Here is a 24,653-nt window from a genome sequence, read left to right as displayed (position 1 = left end):
ACAAGGAGGTATTTGGAAAGGACATTAAAGTTCAGGGAGATGAAATATAGCCATTGAAGTTTGCATATGACATACACTCATACTCATAAATTAAGGATAATGCTGATACATGGTGAAATAATGCTCTGGTGGGCGGTTTGTGGGTTTAAATCACCCTGGGGTATGACCATGCAGTGCATCTGACCTGCGGTCATCGCATGGTGACGCTGGCAGCAGTCCACATACGTAGAGGTGTGTTGGTGCATATCAGAGTACGCTGCAGCAAATAAGTGTGCAGACACTTTCAGACGTGCTAATGGTAACTGTGTGTTGAAAATGGCTCAAAGAACACATATTGATGACGTTATGAAAGGTAGAATACAAGGGTGACTGGAGGCTGGTCAAACACAGCAGGTCGTAGCACGGGCCCTTCGTGCGCCACAAGTGTGATCTCAAGATTATGGCAACAATTACAGCAGACAGAAAATGTGTCCAGGTGCTACAGTAGGGGATGTCCACAGTGTACAACACTGCAAGAAGACCGATATCTCACCATCAGTGCCCGCAGACGGCCAGGGAGTACTGCAGGTAGCCTTGCTTGGAACCTTACTGCAGCCTCTGGAACAGTTGTCTCCAAACACACAGTCTGCAGACGACTGAACGGACATGGTTTATTTGCCCGGAGACCTGCAAGGTGCATTCCACTGACCCCTGGTCACAGGAGAGCCTGTAAAGCTTGGTGTCAAGAACACAGTACATGGTCATTGGAACAGTGGTCCCAGGTTATGTTCACAGACGAGTCCAGGTACAGTTTGAAGAGTGATTCTCGCTGGGTTTTCATCTGGCATGAACCAGGAACCAGATACCAACCTCTTAATGCCCTTGAAAGGGACCTGTACGGACATCATGGTTTGATGGTGTGGGGTGGGATTATGATTGGTGCACATACACTCCTGCATGTCTTTGACAGAGGAACTGTAACAGGTCAGGTGTATCGGGACATCATTTTGCACCAGTATATTCGCCTTTTCAGGGGTGCAGTGGGTCCCACCTTCCTCCTGATGGATGACAACACACGGCCCCACTGAGCTGCCATCGTGGAGGAGTACCTCGATGTAAGGCGAATGGAGTGGCCTGCCTGTTCTCCAGACCTAAACCCCATTGAGCACGTCTGGGATTCTCTCGGTCGATGTATCACTGCACGTCTTCAAACTCCTAGGACACTTGAGGAGCTCCAACAGGCACTGATGCAAGAATGGGAGGCTATACCCCAGCAGCTGCTCGACCACCTGATCCAGAGTATGCCAACCCACTGTGCGGCCTGTGTACGTGTACATGGTGATCATATCCCATATCGATGTCGGGGTACATGCGCAGGAAACAGTGGCATTTAGTAGCACTTTTGTTTCGGGATGGTTTTCTCAACTTATCGCCAATACTGTGGACTTACAGATCTGTGTAATGTTTGTTCCCTATGTGCCTATGCTAGTAGTGCCAGTTTTGTGTAGTGCCACATTGTGTGGCACCACATTCTGCAATTATCCTTAATTTATGAGCATGAGTGTAGAATTCTCTCAGCTGTGACTAAGGACTTTGGAAGAACAATTAAATGGAATGAATAGTGCCTTGAAAACAAATTATAAGCTCAACAAAAGTAAAAGAAGGGTATTGAAATAAAGTTTAACTAAATCAGTTGAAGCTGAGGGAATCAGATTTTTACACTAAAAGTAGTAGATGACTTTAGATATTTAGACAGCAAAATAACTGATGATGACCAAAGTGGATAGAATATAAGATAGAGTTTGGCAATAATGAGAAAAGTATTTCCGAACAAGAGGAATCTGTTTACATCCAAACAAATAGAAGTGTTAGCATGTATTTTCTGAAGGTATTTGTGTGCAGTGTAGCCTCATACAGAAGTGAAGTACAGGTGATCACCAAGTCAGAAAATAAGAGAAGAGTAGAGAAGATTTTAGAGTGTGGTGCCATAGAAGAATGTTCATGATTAGATGGGTAGATCAAATAATTAATGAAAAAGTACTGAATCGAAATGGGAAGGAAAGAAATTTATGGTGCAACTTGACTAAAAGAAGGGCATCAAGGCATCCTGAGGCATCAAGGAATAGTCTGATTAGTAATGAAAGGAAATTTAGAGGGTAAAAATTGTAGAGGCAGACCCAGGCATGAATACACTATGGATGTTGAAATGGATGTAAGTTGCAGTGATTATTCAGAGATGGAGAGGCTTGCACAGCATAGACTAGCACAGAGACCTGCATCAAATTAGTCATTGGATTGAAGAATGTGACAATAAAATAACAACAGTATATCAAGAAGATATTTGTTTATCTCTAACATTACTAACATTAATCTACATCCATTTTTATTTGCAGGAACCATGGTGATATTTCATACCAGATCTGTAATGACTAAATTATTCACAATATTTCTAACCAATGGAAAGACCTAACGTAAAGAAGTGTTAAAATATTTTTATTTAGTGTGATGGTGACTTATTCATTAGGAGAGTGCATTACTGTAAGACATACTAATCATTGTACACTTCACTCTTTCGTTTTAGGAACCCATTCATGAAAGACATTGACAATTTGCAAAAGGATCATATTTCATTTATTGTTTAACAAGCATTTCCAATGCAGTAGAATTTAATGTGGTGGATATGCAAACTTTTGTGAGGCAAATCCCTCTGGATCATATCCACATTCTTTTTGATTCTGGCCATACTTGTGGGAGCTTTGCATACAGTTTTGTAATCATTATCATTTGTGTGTTGCAATGTATATATTCTAAGATGTAAAGTTTATTTCAATCAAACTGATTGTAATTTTCATTAATATTTATTTAATGAAAGAAAAAAGGGATTAGTTATATCTGTATCCTTACAACAGTTTGCAACTAGTAGAGTGATACAGTACCTACAAGCATTAGAAATATTTTAGAATATGTATTCTAATGAATAGAAATTGCTGAGACATTATCAGAAGGAATATATGTATTTTATTTGTATGGCTTGTACCTAACAGTTTTCAGATTGTTTTGTTGAGCTCATTCATTCTGAGGTTGTTTCTTTTTCTCCTATTTTTGTGCTGCTGCATCCTTTTTCTGGAGAACAACCCTTAAGTTACCAATAACATAAAATATTCTTGGGTGTTTATCTTCCTTAACATTCACAGACCATTGGAAAAAAATATGTGAAGAGCTAAACACCTTTCAGCTCTTTCAGTAGATTTTTTCTGTCTGCTCTTTAAGGAGAGTAGAAATCTAGTTATGTGAGACAACTGTAACAACTGTTTGTATTGTTGGTTATTAGGATCAGTGTGTACAGTGAATGCCTTTTTAACTTTTAACTTTTAACTGACATTTCCTAAGCAGCAATATTGTCAACACTTGCTGCGAGGTATGATGGGAATGAAAGAAGGTGTGTCAGCTGGTGGTTTTGTGCAGCCAATGAGAGAGCAGTGGACAGACAACTTATTGGGAAGCAAGAGATTAAGGAATATTGTCACATTCTTACATCAATATATAAGCAAACTCAATATGTATTTAATAATACAGCAGTGTTCTTAGGTTCCAATCTAACCACAATCTCAGAAATTGCAACATGTTCAAAAGAGACAGCCAAATATTTGTGACAACCAAGACTATAAATGTTACTGATGTCTGTTTTGCTCACAGCAATTGAAGTTGTGCTACTAGGTCTCATCCTAATGACTACCTTGACAATTATGACACATTCAGAAGAAACAGCCAAATACTTGTGAGAACTAAGATTATAAATTTCACTGCTGTTCTTATATAGAAATATATTGCCTCTTTTCACACATTTCATTGGTTAGGTGGAACTATCATTCTGCTGGCTGTGTACTTAAAAATAAAGATGATGATACCAGTGATGATGATTAAAAATAGTGACATCACAAATGAATGGCTTAGATAGTAAGAAAAATGGAAGTGAAGATTAATTTAATGGAAACCATTTGTTTTTGCTTACTTTACTTCTCCTTCTATTATCAAAATGTCGACAACTAATAATTGGCCTTAATTTAAAATAGGTATAATGTTTACTTTTTCAGACAGATACCATCTATCAGTGACACAGTTAGTAATTTTGATTAGTTTGAGTATTGAAAATAAAATTTTTCAAGAAGTCTGTTGAAAAGAGAGGGTTGTCTTATATTCAGAATTATTTTATAATCAGGTAAATAAAGTACACTGTTTTGTGTGAAATTTGCATACTCAAGAAAGAAGCATTGAAATGACCTGAAGCTTAAATTAGAAGTTGGATGTGCCATGTATGTCTTAATGCACAAAGTGACAAAGTTACAGAATATGAATGAAGGTGAATGGCTGGACTTTGTGAATGAATTTTGCTTTATCATGAAGTTACAACCAGTATGATGTGTGATGCCACTACAGTGGATGTATGTATCTCTGACAGGGCACAATAAAATATGACAGTAGTTTGTCAACATACCAGTTCATTCGTATGAAACACTTGTCTTAATGCTGCACCCAAGGAGACATTGCCCTGTGGATGACCCCTGTAATGCACATCTTTTTCTTTTGTGTTTGTTATCATAATAAATCCTGGTCATGTAAATGTCACTGAGAACTACCTGTGTCCCCCACCTGAAATCTTTCCCTGTACCTTTCTACTCCAGAATTCCTCCATTCTCTCAGATGCCACAGTCCTTTCTTCCCCTCTGCCATCTGTTGGCCTATGCAGTCCTTGGGATACAGTCACCTTCACTGTAGCTACAAAAATGTGAGTTCTGGTGCCAATGTATCCATGTCTCTGAATGTGTATACTAGAACGAGAAAAAGAATGAAAGCTGTTTCAAAAGCCAAAGCATTTATTGTGGGAGTTGTTTTAGGAAGAAGAGGGATAATACTCTGTTTAGCAATTGTTGAATCAGTACTTTGTGTATATGTGCTTTATAAAATCCTTATAAATTATGGTTCAGTAACAATGTGTGTCTATTTCTTGACTTTCTTTTCACTATTTCTTTCAGGTAGCTCATAACTGGATCACTTTTTTTATTTATTTTATTTATTTATTATCATCCCAATGATCACATTTGTGATATAGGATTTGTGAGGGTACATTTTAACAACTATATAATATCTTTACAAAATTTGTATCTGTGCTGAATTCATATTAATCTATCTTATGTTTAATACAATATACAACTAATAAGTGTTTTTATAACATAATTTCTTATGCACTGATGTAATTTCATTTGTCACATTAACTTAAACATATATTGTTATACAGTTGCGCAGAGATATTCACTTATGCTGTAATAACATTTAACAAGCATGTGGTTCTTTATAACAGTTTTAAATTTATTCTCGTTTTCCAGCTCTTTGATATGTTTTGGTAGTGCATTAAAAAGTTTGATGCCTTGATTACATACATGTTTCTAGCTTCAGGTCCTTGTTACAGCTTGTATGTGGATATCTTTACATTGCTGTGTATCGTAATTATGGATGTCTGTATTGGTTTTCATTTTGTCCTGATTTCTTTTGATCACCAACAGACATTTCAGAATGTATAATGACGGAATTGTTAAAATTTTCAATGCTTTAAAAAGGGGCCTACAATGTGTTTGAGGTGGGCTGTGGGTCATTATCCGAATAGCACGTTTTTGTAATTTGAAAATCTCATTTAGACGACAATTTGTTTTTCCCCAGAATACTACCCCATAGGATGCAATGGACTGAAAATAGCCAAAATATACTAATCTGGTACAGTCATTACTACAAACTCTTGAAATTTTTCTAAGCACAAAACATGCTGAATTTAGTTTTAGTGCTAAGCTCACAACATGGTCCTTCCAATTAATCTTCTCATCAATGTGCATACCCAGGAACTTTGCACACTGTACTCTTTCAAGTTGTTTGCCCTCCATGGTGGGGTTTAGGTTGTCCTGTTCACTTATTTTTCCATGTTGCACATAATTAGTTTTTTTTTGCATTCAGTGTTAGCTAACACAAGCTTTTATTGTTACACACAGTTTATTACTGTTCTGTATTAATGAATCTGAAACTATAATTTCTTCTCGAGGTGCAAGTACTGAAGCAGTGATACAAGAGCAGAATGGTGGAAGATTACTAAAATTAAATATTGGCATTTAAATAGAAGTTTAGAAATTTCCTACAGGGGATAGTACTGGTTAAAACTAGAAAAAAGTGTACTGCATATATCCAGAAACAAATAATTCTTGAGATACTTAGTGTGGTATTTTGTTTGTGTCAAGAAGGGGCAGTATTCAGTGGTGTAGGATGTGTTTCTGTTGACAGCCACTACTGATTTATTATTGGCTGCATTTATCTCTGTACTTATCTCTTTTGAATGTGCTGCTATTAAAAGATGTAGAGTTTACAGTTATCTCCTATGTCAGCCATTTTGAAGTTGTTTTAGCATGAGGAAAAAATTAATGATTTCAATGCAGTTAATCAAAATGCATGGGCTAATTATTCTGAACAACATTGTCAATGCTACATTACATATGAGAAAAAAAGAAGCTTAACACATTGTTCCAGCGAGTTTCAGAGTTTGGATTATTCACTAAAAGGATGAGGATTGTGGCGGATCTCACACTGTTTGCATGCATGATATAGAGGAGCAAGAGTTGCGACAAGTAGAAGTTGATCCTGAGAAATGCTGCTGCTGAAGGGAACAAATTATGCTCTTTCATTGTCAACTCTTTGTGGTCAGTTACTTTATCTGTATCACTTAGAACATGTGTAATCTCTCACACCACAATTCAAAATTACATTTCAGCTAATTGATTTTAAGAAAGAGCACCGAAGATCTGTAGTTCACAGTTTCCACTTTGTTTATACATGACATGGGATTCTCACAGAGTGGAATAATAAATTACAATAACCACATGTGGGAAGATGAAAATATTCAAGCCATCCTGGAAGCGATGCATCAGGTTTGCTCTAGCATCAATGTATGAGCAGGAACTGTGGATGACAGACTTGTAGTGACATACATTTTATCAGAAATATTATCAGGTGCTGTTTATCGCCAATTCATGTTCAATAATTTGCCCTTGCTGTTAGAGAATGTTAATTTGGTGAAAGACAACAGATATGGTTTTTACACAAAGGGGCATCATCCATTTTCCCATGTCTGGTACAGTAATACAATAAGAGTTTTCCCAAGGTTTCTCTAAATTGTTTTACACAAACGCAAGACTGGTTTCTACTATGAGGCCACTGTTGAATATCAGTCCTATCCCTGAGAAACTAGACCTGTAAGTATGTAAATGTCTTATCAATTTGTCCAATATCTTTGTAAACATGCACCACAGATGAATAAAACTGCTAATGCATCTATTTCACTTTCAGGCTGCTGCCTCGGGGTGTAGCAGTGGCGGAGAATTTGGCACATCATATGGGACACCTCAGGTGTCACTTGTTTTGCCCAAGGGCTCTGCTTCCAAGGCACCTCCTAATGCACCCGACGTGGTTGATCTGCCCTCATATCTAGGTGAGTGACAGGTGGTAACATGTTCGTATTGCTTGAGGAAGCAGGCCAATGTGGAAGCTGCTCGCTTTGCCTTGCCCATTCACCCTGTGAGTGGACAGGTGGCTGCTCCTTCAGCAGGGTCTGAGCAGCCACATGGGGGGGAGGAGTTTACTAGTTATTGGGAACTCCAACATTAGATGCTTTATGGAGCCCCTTAGGCAGATAGCGTTCAGGGCTGGAAAGAAAGCCAGTGTGCAATCAGTACGTCTGCCAGGAGGCCTCATTTGAGATGTGGAGGTAGCCTTGTCTGTGTCTATCAAGTGAGCAGGGTGCAGTCATCTGCATGTTGTGGCTCACTTTGGCACCAACAGCACATATAGTATGGATTTTGAGATGATCCTCAGTTCGTACAAGCAGCTGGCAGAGGTGGTGAAGACTGCTGGCCTCACATGCAGGATGCAAGCAGAGCTCACAATTTGCAGCATCATTCCCAGAATTGATCGGGGTCCTTTGGTTTGGAGCCAAGTGGAAGGTCTCAACCAGAGGCTTCGTCGACTATGTGATGGTCTTGGCTGCAAATTTCTAGACCTGCATCATAGTGCGGGGATTTGTAAGACTCCTATTGATAGGTCAGGGGTGCACTACACAAAAGAAGCAGCTACTCGGGTAGTAGAGAACTTGTGGAGTGCACATGAGGGTCTTTTAGGCCAGGCAGTAGCTTGACGTACACTGATGAACATCTGCCAATCAATATGCAGCAAGGGAAGTCAAACAGCATTCAGAATAAAGACAATTCAATGTCACAATTTTATCAGCAAACTGTCAAAGTATTCGTAGTAAAGTTCTTGAGTTTACTGCCCTCCAGGAAAGTTCTCGCACTCATATTATTATTGGGACCAAGAGCTGGCTGAAACCTGAAGTGGAAAGCTCCAAGATATTAAATGAGTCATGGAATATATATTGGAAAGACAGATTAGAGGCCAAAGGAGGGGGGAGTATTTATCACAATTGGCAAATATATTCGCTCTATTGAGATCGAAGTTGAGTGTGATAGTGAAGTCATCTGGTCATGTATAACAGGTGTATGTGAAACCAAGTTAATTGTATGTTTTTACTGGTCACCTGATTCTACTGAGACAGTTCTAGAGTCATTCAAGAAAGTCTATGGTCAACAGCATGTGAATAACTAGATCATGCAATACTGGTTACAGGTGACTTTAACCTGTCGGGTATAGATTGGGATGTCTGTGGATTCATTGCAGGGGGTACAGACAGACAGTCATTGCAAAATACTTTTGAACATGTTTTCTGAAAATTGTCTTGAGCAACTAACTTGGCAGCCCACATGCAGTGGAAATGTCTTAGACCTTGTAGCTACAAATAGGTCAGACCTTATTGAAAACATTAATATAGGCACAAGGATTCGTAATCATGATGTCGTTACAGCAACTATGATAATGTAACTTAATAAATCAGTCAAGAAGGCTAGGAGAGTGTTTCTTCTAGGTAGAGTAGATAAGCAGTTATTAATGTCTCACTTAGACAGTGAATTGGCATCACTTAGTTTCAGTAAGATGGACATACAGGAAGCATGGGCAAAGTTTAAGCAGTTTGTAAACTATGGTCTGGAGAGTTATATGCCTAGTAAGCGGATAAAGGATGGAAAAGACCCACCATGGTTTAATAACGAAATTTGACAGATGCGAGGAAGCAGAGGCTGTTGCACTCTCTGTTCAAATGGGACTGCATAAATGATGACAAGCAAAGGTTATTAGAGATTCATGCATGTGTGAAAAGATCTGTGTGTGAAGCATACAACTACTACCACTGTCACATCTTAGCAAAAGATCTGGCAGAGAACCTAAGAAAATTCTGATCTTATGTAAAATAACTAAACAGGTCTAAGGCTTCCATTCAGTCCCATGTTGATCAATCTGGTGTGGCAGTTGAAGGTAGCAAAACAAAAGCTGAAGTTTTAGATTTCATGTTCAAGAAATCATTCACACAGGAGAATCATACAAACATACCAGCATTTGACTCATTTGACTATTGGACAGACTCCTGTAGGGACAACATAGTAATGATCATACCTAGTGTAGGGAAACATCTGAAGGATTTGAAAACAAATAAATAACCAGGTCCAAATGGAATCCCAGTTTGGAGTACTCTACGGCATTGGCCTCTTACCTAGCTTGCATTTATTGAGAATCTCTCGCCCAGCACAAAGTCCCAAGTGACTGGAAGAAAGCACAGGTGACTCCAGCATATAAGAAAGATAAAAGAATGGATCTGCAAAATTACAGACCAATATCCCTAACTTCCATTTGCTGCAGAGTACTTGAACATATTCTCAGTTTGAATACAATAACCTCTTTTGAGACCGAGAAGCTTATGTACATGAATCAACATAGTTTTAGAAACCATTGCTCATGCAAAACTCAGCTTACTCTTTTCTCACATGATATACTGAGGACTATGGATGGAGAGCAGCAAGCAGATTCAATATATCTATATTTCTGGAAAGCATTTGACATGGTGCACCATTACAGGCTGTTAACAAGGTACAAGCATATGGAATAAGTTCACAGATATGTGAGTGTCTCGAAGACTTCTTAAATTATAGAACCCAACATGTTGTTCTCGACAGTGGATGTTCAATAGGACAAGGATATCATCAAGAGTGTCCGAGGGAAGTGTGATAAGACAACTGTTGTTTTCCATATACATAAATGATTTGGTTGACAGGGTGGGCAGCAATCTGCTGCTGTTTGCTGATGATGCAGTGGTGTTTGGTAAGGTGTCGAAGTTGAGTGACTGTAGGAAGATACAAGACAGCTTAGGCAAAATTTTCAGTTGGTGTGAAGAGTGGCAGATAGCCTTAAATGTGGAAAAATGTAAGTTAATGCAAATGAGTAGGAAGATCAAACCTGCAATGTTCAGATACAGTATTACTAGTGTCCTGCCTGACTCGGTCAAGTCATTTCAATATCTGGGCATAACGTTACAAAGCGAAATGAGGTGGAACGAGCATGAGAGAGCTGTGGTAGGGAAGGTGAATGGTTGACTTCAGTTTATTGGGAGAATTTTAGGAAAGAGTGGTTTCCCCTGTGAAAGAAACCACATATAGGATGCTGGTGCAACCTGTTTTTGAGTACTGCTGGAATGTTTGGGATCCATACCAGGTCGAATTGAAAGAAGACATAGAAGCAGTTCAGAGGCAGGCTGCTAGATTTGTTACCGGTAGGTTCGAACAATACATAAGTGTTATGGAGTTGCTTTGGGAACTCAAATGGAAATCCCTGGAGGGAAGGCAGCATGCTTTTTGAGAAACACTATTGAGAAAATTTAGAGAACCAGCATTTGACCCTAACTGATGAACAATTCTACTGCTGCCAAAATACATTGCACATGAGAACCACGAAGATAAGGTACAAGAAATTAGGGCTCATATGGAGGCATAAAGACAGTCGTTTTTCTCTCGCTCTAGTTTTGAGTGGAGCAGGAAAGGAAATGACAAGTAGCGGTACAGGGTACCCTCCGCTACGCATTGTACGGTGGCTTGCAGAGTATCGATGTAGATGTAGATGTACTATCACCACCACCACCACCACCACCACCAACACCAACACCAACACCAACAAAGCAACCACTTCCATGCAACAGTCATTTAAAAAGGGATGGAATGGTTGAGATCTGATAGCAGGGCCTCCTTCATTCATTTGATCAATTGAAGGCAGTGATGTATTCCACACCCATGAATGACATGCCCTCTTTGTAGGAGCATGTCTACCATGCGTGTCACTAAATCCATAGTCAGATAGATGTGTTGAATGAGTTGATGATTTTTTGAGAAAGAGCACTGCAGAACATTTAAGATTGGGTAATAAGTAGATGTAACACATGCTGCAGTGTCAAATGACAGATGGATATCATAGGACAGAGTGATCCATATCTCAAGAATTAGGTATGTCTACAGGACTTTTTTAACCAGTACTCTTGCCTGTAAAAAATAGGACACTTTTTTAAACACTCTGTATGTGACTCCATTTTTGTGTAAATGGGAGACAGGGAGATTATATCAAACATTGACTGCCTATTATGTACATGGGATTTTAAAAAATTCTAAAATGAAATAAAAATATAAAGTTTGCACTTTGAAAACTTAAATGACTGGGAAAGAAGGGCTGTTATGCTATTTATGATATATGCTAGATATATATGACTGAAAAAAATCCCTTGTATTTACAAAAATGTTTTAACAATATAAATTATTTTTGCTACAATCAACTGTCAAGACTGAAATCTAAGTGAGTTTTACTTACTTTTGAGAAAGATATTGACATCTTCCAGCTGTGGTATATTGTCCTCCCTGAAAAAAGAGTATTGCCTTAATTTATATATTCAATAGAAATAATTGATAATTTGTTAATTGTTTTATGTTTACAATCTTTGCTACATTCTAATTTGATATAATCTAAAAAAATTTCACACACAAGTAGATAGGCTGAGGAAATCATGGAGCCTGAAAAAATAAGAATTAAGTATCATGTCACACTGAGCAATAAATACTGTGCCTTACAACTCATTGAATGTACTGTGTCAATTAGGAATCTAGAAAAACACAGATTAATAGTACTGATAGTACAGATCAGCAATTGAATATATTTTAAATTTAATCAGTCAATTAGAGAACTAAGCAGAGCTAACTGAAGAGTTAGAGAGATTGTTGAGACTTAAATATTTATTTCATACCACATACTGCAAAATCCATGGAAACTTGTTTGTAGATTACTTTGCATTCAATGGCTTGGATGCAGAAGAAATACTAAACTGTGTATCTAACCACAATTAACAATCAGCCATCTTAATAAATTACATTTTGATAACTACACTGTAATGCAATATGAAATATAATTTGTTGTTGTTGCTGTTGTTATTGTGGTACTAAGTCCAGAGACTGGTTGATGCAGGTTTCCAGGCTACTCTATCCTGTGCAAGCCTCTTCATCTCTGAATAACTACTGAAACCTCCATCCATTTGCACTGCTTACTGAATTCATCTTTGGTTTCCTCCCTCAATTTTTAACCCCCCACCCACACACACTTCTCTCAAATATCAAATTGACAATTCTTTGCTGCCTCAGAATGTGTTCTAAGAATTGATATTTTCTTTTAGTCAAGTAATAGTATCATACATTATGCAATCTAGCCATCTAATCTTTCTCATTCTTCTACAGCATTGTATTTCAAAAGTTCTACTCTCCTCTTTTCTGAACTGCTTATTGTATGCACTTCACTTTTGTACAATGCTACACTCTCGACACCTTCAGAAAAGACTTACTACAATTTGGTTTTGACTAATAGATAGACTGATCCTTGAGGAAGATTATGGTTTATAATTTATAAATATTTTTTGAAACTTGTCTGAACTATGATGGAATGAAGTCTGCCACCACTGTGAAAATGGCTGTCTAGCAGTTTGGCTACCACAACACTAGACAGCAGTGAAGCTTGAGCAGAATCCATGTCAGGCCTATTGGTCTAGCATGTGGCTGAAATCTGAAACATTGCAGGATCAAATGCTGGTGGGATTGTGGTTATTATTATTATTATTATTATTATTATTATCATACACCTTCCTATTACTTCAGCCATCCCCTCTGTTCAGGGCATCCTCCTCTAGTACATGACAATGCTCCTTTATTTTACTAAAATTGTCAGTAGCAGAACATTGTGAGAACTGTGGCTCTGACATTGATTTTAATAATGTACATGTGCTGTCTAAGGAAACCTACATTTATAGAAGAAAGGTCCGAGAAGCAGTTTAAATGTCCAAGAATGCATGTAATTTCAATAGACAGGACGGCTATAGGCTTCCAGCATTGTGGCTCCCTGCCATCAAGGAATCGAACATGCAGCCGTGGTTTGTGAGCAATACAAACAATGCGCTGCAAGTCACCTCTGCCGACAATGATATTTTGGGTAAACATTCCCCCTCTCTTGTTCTGTCCATTTTACATGTAGCAAATGATGATGGATGACCAATAGCAGCAGGAGGAATTTCAACCAATAACCCTTTTCCAGTGCAAGTGTGGAATAGTGCCTTTCTATCCAATGATGATGGGTCACCAATAGTATCCACAAGAGTTTAGCCAGTAATACCCCTTTTTATGCACCAGCTTGGTAATATTAGCCTAAGATAATGGCTCACCAATGGTAGCCACAAGAATTTTAACCAATATTTCCACTTCTCCAGCACAAATACAGGAAAACTCCTTTTTATAAGAGAAAATGACTCTGGTCTCTGACAGTGTTCTAGCAGTAGTGGACACTGAAACATCCTGAAGAAGACTCCAGTAGAGGGGTTGAAATGTCAATTACTTCAGAAGGAAATATGATATGGCCTAACAACCCAGAAGATTTTAACTTTAGTGACAATGGCCAAGAAAACCCACAGACTTACATAAAACTCCTTTATTTTGTTGATGTGGCCTTTCCAAGACTGTCGTGGTCTGATGCATTTATGTCTGTCAGGTGGTTTCCATTCAAAAATCTTCTTTGGTCACTGATGATCTGGCATTCTCAACAAACGCCTATACCACTAATGATTTTCCTTCAGTTCTACACATGGCTGCCTCAGTTTCCCTCATTTCACCCCTTACTTCAGCATTAGTTTTTTCCTCAATTCTGCTCCTTCACAAATAATCAGTTTCCAAAGGTATTACTCTTCCTTTGGGGTCAGCATTTAAAACATATATTTCTGATCCACAGCACAGGACAGATTCAACCATTGGCATACTCACTCTTTTCTAATTGCCATTGGAAATGTTCTTGTTCTACCAAAAAGAATTCATATACTTTATTACTTTTCTGCTTTGTTGTGTTCTGTGTTTTACTTCTATATTGCCCAATACATTTTTGTCAATATATGCCCCTACATATTTAAATTTTTCTACCTGTTTTATAACTGCTTCATCATTGATGTAAATTTCAAATGCAGTGTCACTATTCTCTATCAAATATTTGGTTTCTGTTAGGCTCATCAGTAGTCCACATTTGTCCTATTCGTGATACAAACATCATATCATAAACTCAAGGTCACATTCATTTTGTGCTATAATGATTTGATCATCAGTAAAACTTAACTAAACACCTATACATTATTAACAATGGTTCCCATTCCTCCACAGCTGCTCTTCCATCTTCAGAGAGCCACCACCATGTATAAGATAGTTGATATACTGCAACGTATCTCAGACCTTTTGTGGCATTAATAGGTTCTTATAATTTTGACCTTCTTTCAATCTGTAGCATATTATCTCTGTACATTTCAGTAATAATCTGTAAAGGACAGTCTTTCATATCTGTATCTTTCAAAGCTTCCTAGAGTTTTGTATAGGGTCTGTGTCGTGAGCTTTTGCTAAATCTACAAAGGCAGTGTGTAACTCCACTCCTACCGCTATAAATTTCTCCATTTACTGTTGTAGAATAAAGAGGTTATCTGTACAGGATTGCTGTTGTTGTTGTTGTGGTCTTCAGTCCTGAGACTGGTTTGATGCAGCTCTCCATGCTACTCTATCCTGTGCAAGCTTCTTCATCTCCCAGTACCTACTGCAACCTACATCCTTCTGAATCTGCTTAGTGCATTGATCTCTTGGTCTCCCTCTACGATTTTTTCCCCTCCACGCTGCCCTCCAATGCTAAATTTGTGATCCCTTGATGCCTCAAAACATGTCCTACCAACCGATCCCTTCTTCTAGTCAAGTTGTGCCACAAACTTCTGTTCTCCCTAATCCTATTCAATACCTCCTCATTAGTTACGTGATCTACCCACCTTATCTTCAGCATTCTTCTGTAGCACCACATTTCGAAAGCTTCTATTCTCTTCTTGTCCAAACTGTTTATCGTCCATGTTTCACTTCCATACAAGGCTACACTCCATACAAATACTTTCAGAAACGACTTCCTGACACTTAAATCTATACTCGATGTTAACAAATTTCTCTTCTTCAGAAACGATTTCCTTGCCATTGCCAGTCTACATTTTATATCCTCTCTACTTCGACCATCATCAGTTATTTTACTCCCTAAATAGCAAAACTCCTTTACTACTTTAAGTGTCTCATTTCCTAATCTAATCCCCTCAGCATCACCCGATTTAATTTGACTACATTCCATTATCCTCGTTTTGCTTTTGTTGATGTTCATCTTATATCCTCCTCTCAAGACACTGTCCATTCCGTTCAACTGCTCTTCCAAGTCCTTTGCTGTCTCTGACAGAATTACAATGTCATCGGCGAACCTCAAAGTTTTTACTTCTTCTCCATGAATTTTAATACCTACTCCGAATTTTTCTTTTGTTTCCTTTACTGCTTGCTCAATATACAGATTGAATATCGGGGAGAGGCTACAACCCTGTCCCACTCCTTTCCCAACCACTGCTTCCCTTTCATGCCCCTCGACTCTTATAACTGCCATCTGGTTTCTGTACAAATTGTAAATAGCCTTTCGCTCCCTGTATTTTACCCCTGCCACCTTCAGAATTTGAAAGAGAGTATTCCAGTTAACGTTGTCAAAAGCTTTCTCTAAGTCTACAAATGCTAGAAACGTAGGTTTGCCTTTCCTTAATTTATCTTCTAAGATAAGTCGTAAGGTTAGTATTGCCTCACGTGTTCCAACATTTCTACGGAATCCAAACTGATCTTCCTCGAGGTCCGCTTCTACCAGTTTTTCCATTCGTCTGTAAAGAATTCGCATTAGTATTTTGCAGCTGTGACTTATTAAACTGATAGTTCTGTAATTTTCACATCTGTTCAAAAATGGTTCAAATGGCTCTGAGCACTATGGGACTTAACATCTATGGTCATCAGTCCCCTAGAACTTAGAACTACTTAAACCTAACTAACCTAAGGACAGCACACAACACCCAGCCATCACGAGGCAGAGAAAATCCCTGACCCCGCCGGGAATCGAACCCGGGAACCCGGGCGTGGGAAGCGAGAACGCTACCGCACGACCACGAGATGCGGGCTTCACATCTGTCAACACCTGCTTTCTTTGGGATTGGAATTATTATATTCTTCTTGAAGTCTGTGGGTATTTCGCCTGTCTCATACATCTTGCTCACCAGATGGTAGAGTTTTGTCATGACTGGCTCTCCCAAGGCCATCAGTAGTTCTAATGGAATGTTGTCTACTCCCGGGGCCTTGTTTCGACTCAGGTCTTTCAGTGCTCTGTCAAACTCTTCATGCAGTATCTTATCTCCCATTTCATCCTCATCTACATCCTCTTCCATTTCCATATTATTGTACTCAAGTACATCGCCCTTGTATAAACCCTCTATATACTCCTTCCACCTTTCTGCCTTCCCTTCTTTGCTTAGAACTGGGTTGCCATCTGAGCTCTTGATATTCATACAAGTGGTTCTCTTCTCTCCAAAGGTCTCTTTAATTTTACTGTAGGCAGTATCTATCTTACCCCTAGTGAGACAAGCCTCTACATCCTCACATTTGTCCTCTAGCCATCCCTGCTTAGCCATTTTGCACTTCCTGTCGATCTCATTTTTGAGACGTTTGTATTCCTTTTTGCCTGCTTCATTTATTGCATTTTTATATTTTCTCCTCTCATCAATTAAATTCAATATTTCTTCTGTTGCCCAAGGATTTCTATTAGCCCTCGTCTTTTTACCTACTTGATCCTCTGCTGCCTTCACTACTTCATCCCTCAGAGCTACCCATTCTTCTTCTACTGTATTTCTTTCCCCCATTCCTGTCAATTGTTCCCTTATGCTCTCCCTGAAACTCTGTACAACCTCTGGTTCTTTCAGTTTATCCAGGTCCCATCTCCTTAAATTCCCACCTTTTTGCAGTTTCTTCAGTTTCAATCTGCAGTTCATAACCAATAGATTGTGGTCAGAATCCACATCTGCCCCTGGAAATGTCTTACAATTTAAAACCTGGTTCCTAAATCTCTGTCTTACCATTATGTAATCTATCTGATAGCTTTTAGTATCTCCAGGATTCTTTCAGATATACAACCTTCTTTCATGATTCTTGAACCAAGTGTTAGCTATGATTAAGTTATGCTCTGTGCAAAATTCTACAAGGCGGCTTCCTCTTTCATTTCTTCCCCCCAATCCATATTCACCTACTATGTTTCCTTCTCCCCCTTTTCCTACTGACGAATTCCAGTCACCCATGACTATTAAATTTTCGTCTCCCTTCACTACCTGAATAATTTCTTCTATCTCGTCATACATTTCATCTATTTCTTCATCATCTGCAGAGCTAGTTGGCATATAAACTTGTACTACTGTAGTAGGCATGGGCTTTGTGTCTATCTTGGCCACAATAATGCGTTCACTATGTTGTTTGTAGTAGCTAACCCGCACTCCTATTTTTTTATTCATTATTAAACCTACTCCTGCATTACCCCTATTTGATTTTGTATTTGTAACCCTGTAATCACCTGACCAAAAGTCTTGTTCCTCGTGCCACCGAACTTCACTAATTCCCACTATATCTAAATTTAACCTATCCATTTTCCTTTTTAAATTTTCTAACCTATCTGCCCGATTAAGGGATCTGACATTCCACGCTCCGATCCGTAGAATGCCAGTTTTCTTTCTCCTGATAACGACGTCCTCTTGAGTAGTCCTCGCCCGGAGATCCGAATGGGGGACTATTTTACCTCCGGAATATTTTACCCAGGAGGACGCCATCATCATTTAATCATACAGTAAAGCTGCATGTCCTCGGGAGAAATTACGGCTGTAGTTTCCCCTTGCTTTCAGCCGTTTGCAGTACCAGCACAGCAAGGCCGTTTTGGTTAATGTTACAAGGCCAGGTCAGTCAGTCATCCAGACTGTTGCCCCTGCAACTACTGAAAAGGCTGCTGCCCCTCTTCAGGAACCACATGTTTGTCTGGCCTCTCAACAGATACCCCTCCGTTGTGGCTGCACCTACGGTACGGCCATCTGTATCGCTGAGGCACGCAAGCCTCCCCACCAACGGCAAGGTCCATGGTTCATGGGGGGCTGTACAGGATATGTTCTACTATTTAAAAACAGGACTTGTTCTGTCTGAACCCACGCGGGTTTCCCCAGTATGGTGGCCAACATTCTCCTTTATTTTCTCATATGTAATTTTGGCAAATATGTGGCTCATTTGGCAGTTCACTCTAATGCCTCTGTAGCATTCTGTATTCCCCTTCTTGGAAATGGAAAACATGCATTATCTTTTACACTGTCCAAGCCAGTGAAGAGAATCTGGAGCCCACACAGTACAAGCTCTTTCTCCTGAATCAATTCAACATAAAGGAATTATTTCAACAGAGATTAGAGTATGAACTAAAAATTATGCTAGAAGATGACAATGTTGATAAGGGAATATGAGAATAATGAACAAGAAATTATGAAAATTGCTCTGGATGTACTGGGGACTTAGAGTGAGAGTCCTGACAAGCAAGATCTTCTATGTATGTCAGAAGAACCTAAGATGATGATTTGGGAAAAGAAGAATTTATACAAAAATGGTAGTCTACTAAACCACATCAAGATAGTCATAATTACCAGACAATGAATCAAGGGTTAAGAAGCAGAATTAAATCAAAGAAGGGCGAGGTGTGGGAACAAAATGCATTCAAATTGAGAGTTTATAGGTGGATCACAAACTCAGAAGTGTGGAGGACAGTTACTGCTATGAAGAAAACAGCAGTAAACAAATAAGTAGACAACTTAATTCCTTTAAGGGAATACAAAAAGGATCATACAGATCTTTTAATTGAAGACAGAACCCAGTACTCAAAAGAGAAAGAAGATAAGACTGAAGAAACTGTTTTAAATGTGACCATTATGATAGAGGAAGTGAACAGTGCATTAGCTCAAGTGAAGAATGGTTGATCACTTGGTCCTGGAAATATTCATGTGGAATTATCAAAAACTGGAGGACACCATTTGAAGAAAAGTGCAATGCACAATATGAACAAGTGTTGTCACACTGAGTTTTCACTGTATTTTAACCTCACATACAGTCTCAATGAAGTGGACATTCACCAGAAGCAGAACATGGTTCAGATTCCATGCTAAGCTGTGTGTCTCACTTTCTAAAAGTGGAATCAAAGTCCATTATGGTGGTGTAGTGCTAACTGGCATGGTAGCTCAGAATAGTCAGGGGACTGGCAACCCTCTGTAACAGGGAAAAAAAGAAAAGAAAGAAAGAAAGAAAACACTGACTGAAGTCTTCCCCATGGGAATTTGAGAGGTGTCATGCAACTTACACACAGAACTGATGACAAAAAATGTTGAAGATACAGATAGATAGAGCTAAAAAAAATGTGCTAAGGCATGGGACTAGCAGTTAAAAGATCATGGGTTCAAATCCAGCCAGACTACAGTTTTTTATCTCTGTTTTCTTAATTTGACTGTCACTTTTCAATGATGTGGAGATTTATCAGAAACAAAATGTATTTCAGATTAACCTTAAACTGTAGGTCACATTTTTTCCAGGAGGATTACTGGCTAGGGAGAAATATGTCACTCATGTGATGTCCAGTCAAAAGACTTGCATGAGAACACTGAGCCAAACAAAATTATTGTCAGAACCTGTACAAATATAGATACATTCTCCATCTGAACAAGTTGTAAATTAAAGTTACCTACCTCCTTTTTCTGCCTAAAAATGAGGGCTAATCTCGGGAACTACTTTAGGGATTTTTATAACATTTTCATTAATGGATATATTGACTCACAAGGAAAGTTTGTTTATATAATTTACAAATATTTGGTGCAAATTGGCTGAACTATGAGGAATTAAAGTATGCTGCAAAATTTTTTCTGTCTGTATGTGAAGCGTACTCTCAGCAACTACTGTAGAGATTTGATACTTACAGTGGATTGGTGTGACTGCACCACTAACAAATGAGTGGCCATGGTGGCGCAATATCTTTGATGCACAAATAGCTTGTTACTGGGTTGCTGTTGGGCAGTCTGCTCATACCTTTAGGCACTGCAGTATGCTAACAGTTGGCGTGAGCTGCTTACATCATTTAAGTTATATGAAAGTGATGATTCAATTAGCTAACATCATCCTCTGATTTTTAATCATGACTCAACACAGTGCCTGGTATGCAAAATTTCCACTACAGCAAACAAGTCATCTGGTTGTAAATACTTAGTGCCACATGTGGGAAGCCGGGGTGGGTTACTAGTGAGGTATAACATTAATGTTTCTTTTAACTTTTTGGGAATGTAAGTGTCTTGCTTTAGGTTAGATGGGAACTTACTGGAAATTATTGTAGTGTCAATCAAAGATTTTCTCTTTGATTAAAGAGAGATGTTTTTTGCTAATGATGCTCTTTTAATGGTCTGGACATTTTGAACTTATCATTTGTTTAATGATTTGCCTCTTCACATCTTTGAATCAGTTCCACTTGACCATAATATCTGAGAAATAATTCTGCTTATCCAGTCACCCTTACAGAAAATATAATCTGGATCTTCACTACCGGTATATTGCGTATCTTAAGTTATAATGCTCATGGTGTTCAACTGTGTAACCTTCCATAAAACAAAAATAGGGTATCCTATAATTATCATTTAACATTTACCTGCTCAGAAATCTTGCAGTATTGCCAGTTACTTGTAAAGTACTTTTTGTAGTATACTAGTCCAGACAACAAAACCATCTCTTTCATGATTAACAGTGAATGGTATTTTCCATCATAAGTCATCATCAGACTAACTTCTTGAGGACACAAACTACACAACCACATTTTACAAGGTAGCACTATCTGTGCTAGTTAGACTTTCATGAATACAAAGGTGCTCAAAGTTAAATATTTTTACATATGTAACCTTATTCTTCCTGTATGAGGAACTTGTACTTAATATAGATGTGAATCTTGTACAAGAATCATCCACGACTGTTGCACTATTCACAGTGTCAAAATAATTATATTTTTTGCCAGTGGATGACAACACTACACACAATATTTTATTTATATTAATCTATAAATATTTTCCACTGATGAAATAACATTGATGCAAGGATAATGCAGTGCCACTGAGTGAATTGTGAATGTCTTCTGAGTTGTATCTAAGATCTAATCTAACTAGTGTGTGATTTATTTCTTGTTAAACAAATGCTACAGATTTACTGTAGTTGTTGAATAAAAACTAAATGTTGTTTGGTACAGAATGATTTCTAATACATTTTTGAAATTTAGTGTCTGAGCATTATTACATACCGATATCCACAATACTTCACAAGTTGAGGCCAGTTTTCCAAGTATTCCTTACATGCGTGGACAACATAGAGTTTATGCAGCTCCCGGAAAACAGTACCCCTGAAACAAAACGCTATTAATTTTCTACAAACGTTACAGATATATAAATATACTTATTAAAAAGAAATTGACATGACAGGTCACAAACAATTTCAAAAATACAAAAGTTAATATGTTAAAAAAAATTATGCCTTGAATATAATGATATTTTTATGACTGTGTGTGAGCAGGCTTTTTTCTGTTAGTAAGAATAATGAAGACATTTGATTAAACTGATGCTGTATGACCCTAATTTATAAAGTGACAATTTATGGCTTATCAAACTGAAAGCTTTGGTTGGAGGAGTTCACAAACCAAAAAGAATTTTAAATGACTTAGTTCAAAGGCAGGTTTGTATATTTAAAAACATGCACATGTGATGGAATTTTTCAACCTACTTTCACATGTAAAAGATTCAAAAACAGTACCATGCTATCTGCAGAGGATGTCAATTTATTCATTAAAGGAAAAATTGAGGAAATATAATTACTACCATAACAGAATGAATATGCAAAGATCAGCACATTCCTCAAACTGGGGAACTATCAAGAATGGGGTTCCACAAGGGTCAGTCTTGGGCCCTTTGTTGTTCTTAATATATATTAATGACTTGCCATTCTGTATTCATGAAGAGGCAAAGTTAGTTCTCTTTGCTGATGATACAAGTATAGTAATCACACCTGACAAACAAGAATTAACTGATGAAATTGTCAATAATGTCTTTCAGAAAATTACTAAGTGGTTCCTTGTAAACGGACTCTCACTGAATTTTGATAAGACACAGTACATACAGTTCCGTACAGTAAATGGTATGATGCCATTAATAAATATAGACCTTAATCAGAAGCATATAGCTAAAGTAGAATATTCAAAATTTTTAGGTGTGTCCATTGATGAGAGATTAAATTGGAAGAAACACATTGATGATCTGCTGAAACATTTGAGTTCAGCTACTTACGCAATAAGGGTCATTGCAAATTTTGGTGATAAACATCTTAGTAAATTAGCTTACTACGCCTATTTTCACTCATTGCTTGCATATGGCATCATATTTTGGGGTAATTCATCACTGAGGAATAAAGTATTTATTGCACAAAAGCATGTAATCAGAATAATAGCTGGAGTCCACCCAAGATCATCCTGCAGACATTTATTTAAGGATCTAGGGATGTTCACAGTAGCTTCTCAGTATGTATACTCTCTTATGAAATTTATTATTAACAACCAAACTCAATTCAAAAGTAATAGCAGTGTGCATAACTACAATACTAGGAGAAAGGATGATCTTCACTATTCAAGATTAAATCTAACTTTGGCACAGAAAGGGGTGAATTATACTGCCACCAAAGTCTTTGGTCACTTACCAAATAGTATCAAAAATCTGACAGATAACCAACAAGTATTTAAGAAGAAATTAAAAGAATTTCTGAATGACAACTCCTTCTACTCCATAGAGGAATTTTTAGATATAAATTAAGAAAAAAAAGAAAAAAAACCAAACAAAAAATTATTAAAAAAAATAAAAAAAACAAAAAAGTAAAAAGTTGTTATATTAACTTAATTATGTTGTTAAATTAACTTAATTACGTCATGTATTGGAAAATTTGACTCGTTCCACACCATTACGAAATATCGTATTCATGATCCATGGAACTAGTATTAATCTAATCTAATCTAATCTAATCTAGAATGCACTGATTCAGTTTTAAGTGGTTTACTGAGGACAGACTAACAAAATAACAGTCTGTCTGCACTTCCATATACAAAATAATAACATACAAAAACATGTGGGAACAAGGATTATCAAATAATAAAGAGCATTTTTGAAACTTAATTTATTGGCAGTCATATTTAATACAATCTTAAATAGACCTCATAAGTCTCTAAGGACAAACAGCAAAAAATCACGCAAACCATTTTTAAAGAATTTAGTACATTATCTTAATCCTCCTCAGCTGCTCCAGAAACAGATTTAATGTGCTATTTCATCCCTTGATACCAAGAAAGCAGCTGATGGTGACCAAGTAAGAAACCAGTATTCCTCTTATCACCAGGCCTTCAAAAATCCATGACATCTTGTAATGTTATCAGATGAGCAATATCCCACACAAAATCTGACCTTCATTCCCAAAAGTAGAGTTCTATCACCTACCTTGCATATGCAAAGTTCTAAACCATCCCTTCGACATCACCAATTTCGATACACCTCCTCACACACCATTAATGTATGCACTCAGGTGTAAGCCCTGTCCTTTTTGGTCTCCCGTCACCTCCTACAACCACCCTTTCACAGGCATTTTCTACTCAATCAAACATAAGATCACATGTAAAATCAGCAATGTCATATACCAGCTGTACTGTAATTACTGTACAGCGTCCTATTCAGGTATAGTAACTGACCAGCTGTGTTGACAACCTGGTTGCTGGCTGTATCTACATCAAGTTCATGGGAGAGGATATGTTCCATTGTAACAGTTACTAGGACCTATTCCCTGTTCCATTCATGTACAAGGTGCAAGAAGAATGACTGTTTAAACGCTTCTGTGCATGCTGTAATTAATCTAATTTTGTTTTTCTGATCCCTGTAAGAACAATACTTAGGGGTGGTAATATATTTCTAGTTCCATCAGTTTAAGTTGCTGCTAGAAACTTTCTAAATAATATTTCAAGAGACAATTTGCATCTATCTTCAAGCATCTGCCAATTCAGTTCTTTCAGCATCTTTATGACACTCTCCCATATGTCAATATTAGATAGGTGTACTTTTTGTTCCAATTGATCCATAGTGAGGAGATCCTCTGGGTTGTGGACTGTGCCAGAAAACAAGAATATGCAATAAATATTTGCAA

The 24,653-nt window shown here is 37.8% G+C and overlaps 1 protein-coding gene across 1 annotated transcript in view; it reads right to left on the bottom strand.

Moving 5' to 3' along the window:
• The window catches only part of LOC124612916 (tryptophan 5-hydroxylase 1), a 270,706-nt gene that overhangs the window by 37,738 nt on the left and 208,315 nt on the right, over nucleotides 1-24,653 (bottom strand). The window contains exons 7-8 of the mRNA XM_047141405.1: nucleotides 21,727-21,825; nucleotides 11,806-11,852 (exon numbers count right to left, since the gene is read on the bottom strand). Of these exons, the coding sequence (XP_046997361.1) occupies nucleotides 11,806-11,852; nucleotides 21,727-21,825 (146 nt within the window). The remainder of the gene's footprint in view (nucleotides 1-11,805; nucleotides 11,853-21,726; nucleotides 21,826-24,653) is intronic.

The sequence above is a fragment of the Schistocerca americana genome, chromosome 4, assembly GCF_021461395.2.
Source record: "Schistocerca americana isolate TAMUIC-IGC-003095 chromosome 4, iqSchAmer2.1, whole genome shotgun sequence".
NCBI classification, from domain to species: Eukaryota; Metazoa; Arthropoda; class Insecta; order Orthoptera; family Acrididae; genus Schistocerca; species Schistocerca americana.
The sequence above is the reverse complement of the archived record's forward strand: the minus strand, read 5'-3'. Positions and strand labels throughout refer to the sequence as shown.